General features: G+C 38.1%; 1 protein-coding gene across 1 annotated transcript in view; it reads right to left on the bottom strand.

The window, feature by feature from the left end:
* Nucleotides 1–12,810, bottom strand: part of gabra6b (gamma-aminobutyric acid type A receptor subunit alpha6b) — a 35,800-nt gene extending 22,990 nt beyond the window's left edge. Inside the window, exons 1-9 of the mRNA XM_082547996.1 lie at nucleotides 12,787–12,810; nucleotides 8,257–8,356; nucleotides 8,121–8,172; nucleotides 7,845–7,969; nucleotides 7,390–7,457; nucleotides 6,159–6,379; nucleotides 4,627–4,709; nucleotides 4,286–4,429; nucleotides 3,849–4,001 (exon numbers count right to left, since the gene is read on the bottom strand). Coding sequence (XP_082404122.1) covers nucleotides 3,849–4,001; nucleotides 4,286–4,429; nucleotides 4,627–4,709; nucleotides 6,159–6,379; nucleotides 7,390–7,457; nucleotides 7,845–7,969; nucleotides 8,121–8,155 — 829 coding nt within the window. The 5' untranslated portion in view covers nucleotides 8,156–8,172; nucleotides 8,257–8,356; nucleotides 12,787–12,810. The remainder of the gene's footprint in view (nucleotides 1–3,848; nucleotides 4,002–4,285; nucleotides 4,430–4,626; nucleotides 4,710–6,158; nucleotides 6,380–7,389; nucleotides 7,458–7,844; nucleotides 7,970–8,120; nucleotides 8,173–8,256; nucleotides 8,357–12,786) is intronic.
* Between the last annotated feature and the right edge of the window lie 1,247 nt (nucleotides 12,811–14,057).

Raw genomic sequence — 14,057 nt, 5'->3', positions numbered from 1 at the left:
TAACCTAAATATTGGGAGAAATCTTACAGTTTCTTCATGCAGTTGCTAAATTTGAGATTTCAAATTTATACTTTCATCAAAATATCAATAGTATCAGCAATATCCATGATGAAACTGCAAGCAAACCATCATGATGGACTCATACGAGTTACTGATAAATATCATAATAAGCTAACTTGACATACACATTTATACATCTTCTTCTTCAGCTGCTTCCTTTAGGGGTTGCTAATGGATCATCTGCTTCAATTTCACCTCATCACTTATATCCAATTCTATCATCCCTACTCTCTGCATATCCTCGTTTGCTACATATATATGAACCATCTCTGTGGTCTTCCTTTTTTCCTTTTGCTTAGCAGCTCCATCTTTAAGATCTTTTCTCCAATATACCCCGTGTCCCTCCTCTTCTTATATTCATACTATCTCATCCTTTTCTCTTACTTTCCCTCCAAATTATTGAACCTGAGCTGTTCTTTTCTGTTCATTTCAGCTGTTCATTTCTAATCCTGCACCTCCAGGTCCCAATCGAAATCGTAGCATCGTGTTATTAATATTTATAGAGAAAGATATACTTTTAAAAAAAGGCACATTGCACATCATACAACAAAAGATACTGTGTAACACTAGTTAAGATGTTGATGTCATAAATCTTTGATAAAAATATATGTGTATATGATGTAACAAGAAAATAACAGAGCCAAGCAGAGCATATTTTTCCCATGGAATATTTTTAACATGTGGCAGCAGTCCTGTTTTATGGCATATAACTAGAATGTGGCATTTCAAATCAGAAAGTGTTGCCAAAAAGTCACTTGAGGGAATGCTAATCTGTCCATAAGCAGACTAACCCCTGCCCCCACATTGGCACGTCGGTAAAAAGAGACCGAATATCTATAAACATTCTGGAGAAAGACATCCAGGCTGTATGGTATTTGCTAATATTTGTTTGCTTGTCTAATATGAGGTACAGACAAGATGATGGAGAGAGATGATCAGAAGAAAGAATGAACATGAACTTGAAGCTTAGACTAAGACTAACAGACTTCCTTTTAGTAGGAAATCAATATACATGTATATATATATATATATAATTATTCTTTTTTTAATTTTTTTTCTAAGTAATTTTCATTTGGGAGAAGAGTAGTTTATCACACAAAAGGTCCATTACATGTCCATTTTAGATATAACATTTCAGACATAGCCCCTAATACTACTTAATTCATGAATAGAAATGATCCGTAGTTCTTAATCCTTAGATAAGAATTTCCCTTTTCCCCACCCAGATTCCTTCCTTATTAAGTCAGATAAAGATGCTGACAATGGTAAATGGCCTGTATTTATATAGCGCTTTACTAGTCCCTAAGGACCCCAAAGCGCTTTACATATCCAGTCATCCACCCATTCACACACACATTCACACACTGGTGATGGCAAGCTACATTGTAGCCACAGCCACCCTGGGGCGCACTGACAGAGGCGAGGCTGCCGGACACTGGCGCCACCGGGCCCTCTGACCACCACCAGTAGGCAACGGGTGAAGTGTCTTGCCCAAGGACACAACAACCAAGACTGTCCAAGCCGGGGCTCGAACCGGCAACCTTCCGATTACAAGGCGAACTCCCAACTCTTGAGCCACGACAATGAACATCTCTTTTAATAGCCCATTACCAAAGTACATATCTAATTCACTTTCATCAAGCTAAAGCAAGCAGGGATAAAGGGCCATTGAACACTGTTCCCATGGTTTACCAAATGTGCACTGTAGCTGTGCACTTTTCATTAGCATTGTAGGAACTTATGGGGGTTTTAATGCACCTAATAATGTCTCAAAAACATTTTCTACACAGCACTTTGATGGTAAAACCTAACAACCCTCAGATGCAACCTCCTCCAACAGTCAACCAGTCTGACTGTTTAAATCTGAAGCACCAGTTAAATGACTGCAAAAGGGAGGAGGAACATGGAAAGAAAGCCTGTCAGGGTAGGAGGGAGAGGCAAAAGAAAAAGAAAGAAAGAGTGTGGGAGGGAGAGGGATGAAGTATAAAGACAGGATAGAAATGAAATGCTTGGGGCATTTATGGGCTTTTATAAGAAAAAAAGCAAGGTACAAATTAGGCCACACTCAATTAAGTCTGTAAGACTTGTGCTCAAGGGACTTTCAGCTCTTAGGTTGTTGACAATTCAGCACGCAATATGGTATGGTTTAATGCACTGTCAGTGTCAGGCCTGTCTCCAGAACAAAACAACCTAGGATGCATCTGAAGAAAATGAGAGTGCACTAGCTCTGGTTACCTTCCAAATAATGATTATCAGATTAATACACACAGCTATTCACTGTTTTCTGTTGTTGTAGCAAATGTATGTCTTGTGAAGTCAAAGAAGTGTTTAAAGTTCACAAATGAATTATGACTTCATAGACACAATAATTGTTTGTTTTGAACTCCCTTAATACATGTTTTGTATGTTTAATATTCTTACACCTATAGGTCACCTATAACTTATCTGTTCTTCTCAAACGTAACTAAACTGTCTATCTTTTAGTCACAACCCAAAACTTGTGTGTTAATTCAATTTATTCAAGCAGTGGCTTTTTGGCCATCACTTGCAATGCAACTTGTTTTGTACATAATCTCTTGTGTCCTCTGTCCTCGATTTAGAATGAGCAGGTTTTTGGGTTTGTTTCGGGGGTTTTTTGCTTGTCTGTATCTTTTCATTCCAGCCAGTACTGAGTGAATTGAGGACAGCAGGATGAGTGAGGCTAATAAGTTGCCACAGATGTGCTTTCTACACGAGGCTTCAACTTCCATGCAAACATTAATGACGGGGATCTATTCTCTGAAGGAGAATGCAGATTTGTTGGAGCGCTGGCTCGTTTCCAAAGACAAGGGCTAGCACTGCTTCTGTGCACAGCTGCATCTTGAGTTTTACAAATAATGGAAATTCAGTTAAAAATGATAGCAAAATCTGTGCACTTTTGCACATTATCCTCACTTTTTGCATCTGTGCTTTTTCTGTCTTTCTGTTGCTGTCATTCCTCTTAGTCTATCTCTGTTTTTGTTCAGTGTATCTCACCCTTGCTGCTCCTGAGGCTAGAGCTTGGTAGCAACTGTAGCGTAATGTAATGTGAGCAAGCGGAACCTGTGAGTGCTCGGAAAAGGGCCAAGTAAACATCCTCCCCCTCTCAGCCCTTGCATGACCAATTTCAAAAAGGACATCTATTCCCAATTAATTCAGCTCCACCATAGTGGAGGAGGAATAGAGATAATGAAGGTAAAACCTGACTGTGATGACTGTGGTGGTCTTTGTTCTATTGCAGGAGGTTTCATTTTAAAGACAGCTCATTGCAGTTTAATTTAGGGTGCAACAAACAGAGAAAATATAGTTGCTTAAAGTTTGTAAAGTGAGAGTCAGGAGTTGTGGGGTCAACCAGTGGGCGGCAAGTCAATAAATCCAGACAGTTTATTATTTGGCTTTTTGATACTTTGATACTTTACTAAAAAGAAGTAAGCCACAACAAAATAATGGATAATGTATGCTTGGCTATTTTGTTCAGCTAATTAATGGGCACTCAAGTTGTGTCATAATCTGAAGCTAACTGCAATGGTGCAAAATTAGAACTGAGAAAACCTGAATATTTACAAAAAATTGCCAGTTATTTTTGGAAGACAAACTGAAAATGTTCTTCAGCGTTCCAAATATTTCAATCCAAGTAGTCAATGGCTGTGTGAAATGTGTTAGCTCTGGAGTCTACGTCAAAATCCCTTTTTCTGATATTTTTTTCAAATCTTGAAACTGACATTGAAATTTATACACTAAATGAGTATGAGAATTTAAGGAGCTCTTACCGAACACAGTCCGAGCTGGAACTGATTCCTTATTAATCCAGAATGAGACTTGGGCCAGGATGACAGTCATGATACAGGGAATGTAAGTCTGAATCAAGAAGAAGCCCATTTTCCTTTGCAGGTGAAAATGAACGGTCATAATGACATATTCACCTGGAAGAGTAAATACCAAAAAGATTTGTCAATGCTGAGAATTTACTTGACATGGTTGCCATCTGATGAATACACCAGTCTTTTAATACTGACTGGTGAAAAGTATTGTTCTATTTATGATGAAATTTTTAAAAAGAATGCAAGTTCATGCATGACATAACATTCCACAAACATGTAATGGTAAATAGTTCACGGATTCACTGAAGTGTCCTTAGCAGGTTTTAGTTTTAACACAGTGACCACTGCACACTCTTTATGACAGGTGATGTTAAACATCTGCTCACCTGTATTGGATTTTAGTCTCTCACTGGAAACTGTCTGACCAATAAGGTCATACTGCAGCAAACTGGATGATTCTTGTGGCACTTCAACAGATGACAGAGGACCTTTCTTCCATGTGTACACAATTTCACTGATGGGGTAAGCATCTAGACAGCATGGATAAAAAGGGCGATTAAAAATGAAAACTTTCAAAAATTCACACACAGATACACACATATGTATGGCATTTCAAATTAAGATCTTTGACGATATCTTGTCAGTCATCTGCTCAGTGACAGAGTAATCAGTGATTGAAAGTGACACCATCTGTCGGGTGAGTAAGGCTGAAAAAAAACTAACTCACAACTCCCAAACTTAAGTGGGCAGGCATGGCCGTCCATGGGGAAGTTCATCAGACGCATGGGGCACTCTGCATTTATAGTTAATCTGTAGGAATAGAAAACAGTTTAATTAAGTGTATGATTTATATTTCATACTAGCTTTATAAACACTGCTCTTTCAAGCTGGGTCTGGTGTGGTGCCATTCAGCATTATAGCAAAAAAACAAGTACAGAATATAGGATTATACAATATTTTTGGTAACATAGATGACCTAAAACCTGCAAGACCATTTCACTGCGGTGAACACACAACTTGGCGAAGGACAACCGTGGATAACACATTTCACAAAGGATGTTTTTATTTATTTATTTATTTTTAATGGCAGAAGAAGAATCCCATGTTTGTTGTCTGCTCATAAGTAAAACATATACTTACATATTTTCATAACTTATTTATAACTTATTTTTTAATAACAACTTAATGTTATTTTCTATTTGTATTTATTTTATTTTATTTATTTGTTTATTTACTTGTAAAACACATTTGATTCTTTGGAATTATTCAAGTTATAAAATTCACAGAACACAACATCTTAATAATATCCTTAGTTGTTAAAACATTTCCAGTGATATTATATTGGTTTTATTGTTAATGTAATAAATGACTTAGGTTATTCAGTTCTACAATGTTGTTATAATATTCTTGTTTACCAGAGTGACAGTTTATACAAGAACTCACAGCTAATAAGCAGCTCAGAGCTTTGAGGAAATTTCTCAGGCTCACAGACGAAGGGGGGGAAACTGATCCCAAATGAAATGATTCAAGTTAAACTACTTTAAAAAAAAAACAAAAAAAAAACAACTTTAAGATGAAGTAATTCAGAAAAAGTTTAGATCTTTTACCCAAAGCTAACACAAGGACAAAATTCAAGCTGAGACTGTAGAAACTGCATCATTATACTCACAAAACTACAGTTAGCTTATCTGTTATTTAAACATCTATTGCCTTCGAATGTATTTTCTTTTCAGCCAGTGAACCAATAAATGTAGCACTACTTCATATATGTAAAAAAAAAAAAAAACAATAAAAAAACAAACAAGTTGGTTTGTGTCTGCCATCTTGTCTATAGCCCCCCACCCCACCCTCATAAAATCTGTAATGTAGACAAAGGTGGCATCCCTTTATTGTAATATAGTTTACAAATTTTCTTAGATAAAGCCTTTTTATTTACTTTTAAATGTTTTAGAGTTCATCCACTTAGATAATCTAATTAAAAACAAAAAAAATCTGTTTTTGTGCCATTATTGACTCTAGGGGCTTTTTTTTTCATTCTGCATATCTCCTTTTGGAACAAAGCTGGAGTCATGTTTGTTTGAATCACTTTCCAGGGCTGTTTTCAGTATCAGATGGCACATATCTTGTTTTTGGAATGGCACGCTGTTTCTTTTCATGTCTGTGCATATTCTTGGATGCCTGTTCATCTAATTTGTTTTCCAGGTCTGTGCTCTATTCCGGTCTTGGCTAGGTTTGAATCTCACTGTCCAGCACTGTTACCTCATGGTGTAGAGGATAGTTCCGTTCTGCATGATGCGGAACAGCTTGTTGGGGGTAGTCATGTTGTGAGAGATCGACCTCTTGCCATTGCGGAAAAATGTGTCCGGTGTCCAGATCTTGCTGACCATCAAGTTGTTGAGCCGCAGGATCTCAATGGGGCCCTCAAATTTTAGTCGTTCGTCAATCCACGTCTGACGAAAGAACACATCCATGGTGTATTCCTGGACGGAGGTGAGAGCGTGGGTTACGAATGTATTTACTACTACTATGACCACTCCTACTGCTGGTGCTGCATCTACTATCTCCTGCCATTATTATCTGCTTCCCCCGGAGATAATGGCAGATGGGTTTGTGAGCCATGGTTTCGAAGGAACCTGCTGGATAGAGTATTGGCAATGTGATGAATTGTTTTCTCTTTCTCAGTCTCTTTTTCTTTCTGGAGGATTATGTTATTAATGCCAATACTGCCAAAACTAAAACCTTGTTTATGATGAAAACCCTCAAGACATAGCATATTGTACACTTTGGTCACCTTTACACACACACACACACACATATATATATATATATATATATAGTTTTTCTTCAATTGTTGCAAATTTTACTTTTCTGTTTTCCATGTTTCATTCCCTACCAGCTCTGAAAGTTAAGTGAATTGATTGAGTAATTCATTATTAATACACAGTTAAAATAGACACAGTTTATTTCATCTGTAGAGTCAGCAGTAAGTCAGTATTATGAGTCTATCCAGCCTTTAGATCACATGGATGGCCTTGCTTCCCTTAAAAGCTTTACATACCCCTCTATAGAACTGCCCCTAGCATATCGCATGGCAGTTCTAGTAGGCTTTAGAGGCTGTGAAGCAGTATCTAAAGCTTAAGACCAAAGATAGTAGAGTACAACAGACATACATCACTCAGCCTATCCCGTGGCAGAAGTAGCTCGCCTATTCCATCCTAACACAGCCACATCGCTATGGCGGGGGGTGGGGGGGATTGTCAACCAGATTAAAATCCTAAGCTGCACTAATGACATCCTGCCCAAATGTTGGAATAATGAATGCTGGGAGTAACATGAGTTGAGGTTGAAAGACCATATACATTGCAGTGAAATCTTGTTTTCACATGTACTTTGTTTACAATCAACCAAACACATGTATGTGAATAACATCCACACATTTTTCCTTGTGTATCCTGTATCAGTACTTCAGTGGTCGGCATAGTTGACATACCATCTCAACATCTGAAACAGGTCCAAAGCTGGTGACAAAGATGTCAGTTTTGACCTCTGTAACTGGACCTACAGCAGAAAGATAAGTGGTTGCTTTGATGCAGACAAAAATTTTGGACTAGCTTATTTGTTAATTTCTTAAAATATAAAGAGGTTAAGGAATAAAGTTATATGTATAAAATGTGCCATTTACAGACTTAAAATAACCACATCAGATAAAATGAACACACAACAAAACAGCATGCTTTAGATATGATAATTTTATGAAAAGTTTCTAATAGCAAACTTGTGATTTTATTATAATGTAAGAGGGGAAAGACGGCTAAGAGATAACGTAAACTAGATGAGATACACACAACTAGTTGAGTAAAACTTTATCCTTTAAGGAAGGATATGGATCTAATCATCATGAAGCAATATTATACAAAATACAGTATAATACGTCCATTAGCATACCTCCAAATCCAGGTCGCAGTCTGTTGTCATAGCCATCCAGTAATCTATCCAATATACGCGTGATGTTATCCAAATATATACTGGTCTCACTGTGCTGATTTCCCCAAACACTGCTAGCACTGTAACTAAAGTACATATGCACTGCTCAAAGCTCATTTCAACAGATAGAAAATCAGTTGAATATACTGAGTTTCTCAAAGGCACAAGCATCCACAGTCTGTGATTAAGATGCGTAAAAGTCCGAGAACATGCAGAGAAAAGAGTTGCCATACTCACCAAGACAAAAATAAGCAAGTTACAAGGAAAGCCATGCCTCGACACCTGACAACTAGAAATCCCAGGTCAACTTTTAAAATCAGCATATTCCATCATTTTCAAAGCTTGATAAAATGCGAGTCCGCTCTTGCTTTACTTGTAAACCGTGAGAGGATACCGCGCCAGTCCAGCACGACTTGACTTTCCCTCTAGTGCGGTTGCGCCCGCCTCAGCCTGAATCGCTCAGCTGGAAAAACCTGAAGAGTTTTTAAGAGAGTGAAGAGGAAGAACGACGCGAGCTTTAACGTTAACGGGACAAAGCAGTTTGCAGGGAATACATCGGTCTCGACGGCAACTTTGCTTTAGATCGTTTTGAAGGTTAAATAACGAAGAATGTCGTCCTTTATTTATTTATTTATTTGTGTTTTTAAAGACGATGGAAAAGAAAAGCGCGAAGAGAGATACAGAAGGGGAGGAGGGAGAAGTAGAGAAAGAGAGCTTGCACAAATACAATACTGTTATATCAATGGACAGTATAGCAAGGGACCTTTTTGAGTACAGATTGATTTCAAATTCATTTTTCTGTCTGTGTGTGTGTGTGTGTGTGTGTGTGTGTGTGTGTGTGTGTGTAATCGCGGGACTTTGTTCATGCAAAACCCGAAAACTGCAAGTAGAGCGAAAGCATGATTCATATAGTAGTTAGGTGGTTGAGTGGAGTGGGCGGTAGGTACATTTAGTGCACCTTCAAACTCCACAGACCCAGAACAAGGGGGGGAAACACCATACTGTAAAAGTCAGAACTGAGTTCACATGAATTTATTTCTGTTGCAAAAGCGCAGTTCAAGAAATTGCACCCTGCTAAGTGAGTTTCCACTAGCACATTTTGTGCAAGGTGTATGGAAGAAAGAAAAATATCGGAAAAGTAAACCCTGCAAATGAAGTGCAAAAGCGAAATTTATCACTCTATTTATTTATTTATTATTCATCTAGGTTCGTGCAAAAAAAGTCAAAGACAGTATTGTGTGGGAGGAATAGTTACTGTACCACCACTATGTGGAAAAAATGCTAATTATAACTCATATGCAATAATCATAAACTGATTTTTTCTCTTGAAAACAGAACAACTTTAAGAGAAAAAAAAAGTGAAAGCCAATATTCACTGACGAATGCCAGCAAGCCTCTGTAAGGTTATATGCTCAGTGATCAATGAACTACAATACTTTCTTCCAGTGCACCATTACTTTTTCATTAGAGGTATCATATCATAAGTGATATCATAGTGATTCCATCAATAATTCATATGAGGGATACAAATATAGGAAATTCTTCTAAAGGCATTAAATTGTGAAGACTGATTATGCAACTGTGGTCTCTTTGTACTCAAAGCTGAAGTTATATAATGATCTCAAAATATTGTTTAAATCATATGGAAACGATCACTTTCAGTTCAAGCATATTCAGATTTGATTCTTTTAAAAGAAAACTGGATATTGCTGTAATTTGTCTGATAAATTGAAGTTATTCTCTTGGTTTTCTCTTTAAAATGGTAAATGGCCTGTATTTATATAGCGCTTTACTAGTCCCTAAGGACCCCAAAGCGCTTTACATATCCAGTCATCCACCCATTCACACACACATTCACACACTGGTGATGGCAAGCTACATTGTAGCCACAGCCACCCTGGGGCGCACTGACAGAGGCAAGGCTGCCGGACACTGGCGCCACCGGGCCCTCTGACCACCACCAGTAGGCAACGGGTGAAGTGTCTTGCCCAAGGACACAACGACCGAGACTGTCCAAGCTGGGGCTCGAACTGGCAACCTTCCGATTACAAGGCGAACTCCCAACTCTTGAGCCACGATCGCCCAATCTTGTATTGTTAGACATATCATCAAAGTAAAAATCGAAAGTTTAAGAAAGAGTTCGGTGAACATTTATAATTCTTTAAAGAAATATCCTGTATGCTGCATTATTAGAAGAACATGGAGGGCATAATTTCACTTTGCATACTGGATGATAAAACTAAGATTTGATATTTCAAAATAGAACACAGCATTTGTTAGAGGTATGGGAGCAGAAGCTTTAACACTACTTTATACAACACGAGTATTGTGGTGAGAGCAGTGGCCATCCTAGAAGTGGTGGGTACAATTGCAACAGTGGCAATAGTAGGAAATACAGACCAGGCATATACTGAGGTAGTACTGTATTAGAAGCAATTGCAGTGGCAGTTTCAGTTTCTCTGTTGACTTGCTGGTACATAATGTTATCTGACCCTAATGCCGCGATCAACTTGATCTTTTAAAGCATGAGGTCAACTCATCTGACCAACCACAGTGCACTGACCATGAAAGGCTTCTGACCTGATTTGCATTGCTGGCACTAGCTGAGATTTTGGATGAGCCACAGCAAAAGCGAACACATTCTATTCCTCCCTGCTGTGAATGTGCTAAACATGCTTTGTAAAGCTTCTGATATCTCAGAAAAGCAGTCACAAGTGTACGCACATAAATACTTGTGATGCAGACAAGGGCCATCACTATTTAAGCCACCTCTGCAATTTGGTTGCTTTAAGTAGTACTGGACGCACCACACATTTAGTAGATCACTGTTTTTTTAAGCATGCCACCACTTATAAGAATATTTAACATTTACAAAAATTAGCACTTCTGAAAAGAGAAGGATCTGAAGCTACATGATGTTGTTTGTGTGGGAGAAGATTGGCTTGACCCAAATCAGAGACTGACATACACTTTTGAATATATCTGTAACTTGTCTGCCTGTTTGCTCACCTAATTTCCTTCCATCATAGCATTTTTTTCCTAGACAGACAAGTTGCTGCCTGGATAATTACCTGACTGGATAGCTGATTGATAGAACAATGCGCTTGCTAGTTCGACGTTTTGCCTAAATAGCATAATGACTGACTTATAGACAGATATTAAAATGCTGACTGGATCATTGCCTGCCTGGAGACTACATCTAGAAGTGCACTCTGTCAGTCCTCCAACCAAACATTCACAATCAGTGGTGCAGCGAGTAGAGAAACAGATGGTTAGGCTGGCTAAATTGGGAGCCGTCTAAATCCATATTGTTATATGAACAGCCAGCAGAGATAAAATTCAGCTATGGCAACTCCTTACATCAGTTTTATTGATTGTCCTGGCATGGTGATCGTGATCTTACATGTTAGTCGCAATTCTGTCTTCCCAATTTATAATTTCTTTGTAACCGGTCACTACATTCTAAAGCCCATGTCAAGAGAACAATTGCAATTAATGAGAGGTCATTATATCTAACAGAGCATATTTCCATAAAATATAATCACTAAACCATTCATTAGTCTTAAGTTCTGAACTGAGATGAAAAAGGCACAGTGATTCTGATGGATTGCAATTAGGTATGCTTCGTTCCATGAGAACAATACACCTCGTATGCCAGGATGAATAGCAATTCAATTATGTCAATTTAGGAAGTACAATTACTTCGGGAAGATAACGGGACATACTTGAAAATCCAATGTGTTTTGATGAAGGAGGAAAAAGCCTTCAGAAGGAGTTTGTTAATTAGTTCATTATTCAACAAAACAGGATTTAATTAAACATGTCATGATATGCACTCTGTACTTGAACACATATAGCAGCCTCTCAAGGAGCAAGATGCAGAGCTAGGAGATTATTGCAAGAAACTTTTCACAACTTGCTGACCTTTTTGAGGGAGGAGGAACTTTCAGATGGTAGAACTGGAGTGTGTATGTGTGTGTTAAGCTGTATGTTCAATAAAATTCTTTTTAAAGAGACTGAAATTGGTGTGAGGAAGCACGCTACACTGTAGATAAACAGAAAGAAAAACAGATGAGAGAAGATTTGAAGATATCCGCTCTTGTGCATCTGTCCTTCAGCACCATGGACAGCTCTGACAGGCGACTTGGTTCTATTTTGCCAAAGAAAAATACAATAAGAATTCAAAGTCACTGCTGACAAACTTGCACACCATACTCCACAGTCCCTCTTACGGTGCCTGTGATTAGTCAAAAAAAAAAGTGCATTGTCTAAACTCGTTTCTGGCCGCATCACAGTGCTTCTATAAATAAATGATTTTTCCCACGTGAGATGGACCCACTGTACTTCATGTGCCTCACAATGCAGTATCTATGGTAACCACTTACAGTAGAAGAAACTCAGCATGTGTGGTGTAATGTGGATGCGTGTTTGGAGATGGCATGAACTAAATGTGCTCAAGAACAGTGAACAATTTTAGGTCAGTGCTTCTAAAAGTAATTTTTGGATGACTTTAGGGTTAACGTCAGGATCAAGTTTTATTAAGTGACTGATATGTTTCAGTACGTGGTGGTATAAAGGAGTTGGAATTTGTATTTCAAAGTGCTATTTAGAGTTTAGTATTAGGTTGTTGTAGGGGGACTAGTGGTAGAGGTTATAAAATCATTTTGTGTATCTGAATTTTGTTTTTCCGCTCGTCTGTAGGTTAATGGCTAGAAATATACAGTTGGTGCTTGCGAGTGTTCCTCCATCAATAATGCCGTTGCATAACACCTACATTAAATTCAGTCTTTGAAATCTTTGGGACTTGGCCTGGTTTTATCTTTTTTTTCCCGTCAGCCCCCGTAGTCACACATCCATAACAGCGCACACAAAGCAGTAGTTCTTTAAAATCGCTGTTCCTTACACATGATGTGCTGCACCAGTTCCCGTGGTTTTCAACATTAGGAAGAAATTTCCATTGCAGTTTCCATGGAGACCAAACCATATCATAGTACGATAAAATGTTGATTTGGAGAAAACAGTTGTCCTCGCTGCCTCAGTTGACCTCTTGCCTGACTACAGCCAAAAGCTTCACAATGAACTGTGCTGGATAGCTGCCAACGTCCTGCTGTAAGGAGAGTGGAAATAAAAGTGGTGCAACAAAACAGAAAGCCACAGAATACATAATAGGAAATAATAATATTTATATGTATGATGTGAAAGTTAAATGTTTTGCTCTGCAGATGCTGGTTTAATTATGAAACAGAAATTATTTGATTGCTGACATTCTGGAATCTTGTCATGCGTATGGTATTCCTTATTTTCCATATGCAAGAATAAAGAGTTGATATTCAGTCTCCATGGGAAGAAAAAAAGTCAATGTCAAGTTAAAGTCAGTGTGCTTGCAGAGGCAGTGCCTTCATAAATCTGCGACCTGAGTTGATTAAACTTGATTGAATCAAATTATTTGAAGAAAAGACGCAGAAAAAATAAAAAAAATTTCAAATGGCATTTTGATTATATATTGACAATCTTTCTCATACTTTTTATCACTGGTCTGCTTGTTAAGTTTGTCCTTGAAATTGAAAAAAAAATGAGTCCAACTTTATATATATATATATATATATATATATATATATACATATATATATACATATATTAAAAAGATTTGTGATTAGATTTGGTTTTGTGCTGTCAACATATAATTTGCTATACAAAAGTAAGGCTCCCTTAATTTTGTAGCTGAGATCACATGTTAAAAAAAAGTGCCCCTTTAAAGTGCATCAAGTATAAGCCTCACTGTGTAACTGTAGCTCTTGATCTTTGAAATCCACAGGTGGCATGGTGGAACGGCGACACAAGAAGCCAACTACATCGCTGTCATCCTGTGTCGCAGTCTAAATCATCGCTTTTGATGCCAAGACACCAAACGTGAGGTTTCTGGCAGAGGCCTCCAAATAATCCTCCCACCCTTCCCTCCTTCCATCACTCCCTTCATCTTTCCACCCATCCAACTGTGGCTAAAGCTGACACTCACCCTGGACTCCTGTCTGCAGTTCTGGCAGCAATGACCGACGTCTGTTGGGGCCAGAGTGAAATACTGAGACAGAAATGAAGAGAAAGAAAATGTGGAGGTGAAAATGGAGTTGGCCAACTATCTGCTGTTTTGGTGTTAGCTGGGCAGGTAAGGACACC

Source organism: Aulonocara stuartgranti, assembly GCF_965226115.1.
Source record: "Aulonocara stuartgranti genome assembly, chromosome: 10".
Taxonomy (NCBI): domain Eukaryota; kingdom Metazoa; phylum Chordata; class Actinopteri; order Cichliformes; family Cichlidae; genus Aulonocara; species Aulonocara stuartgranti.
This window is presented reverse-complemented; position numbering and strand designations above follow the sequence as displayed.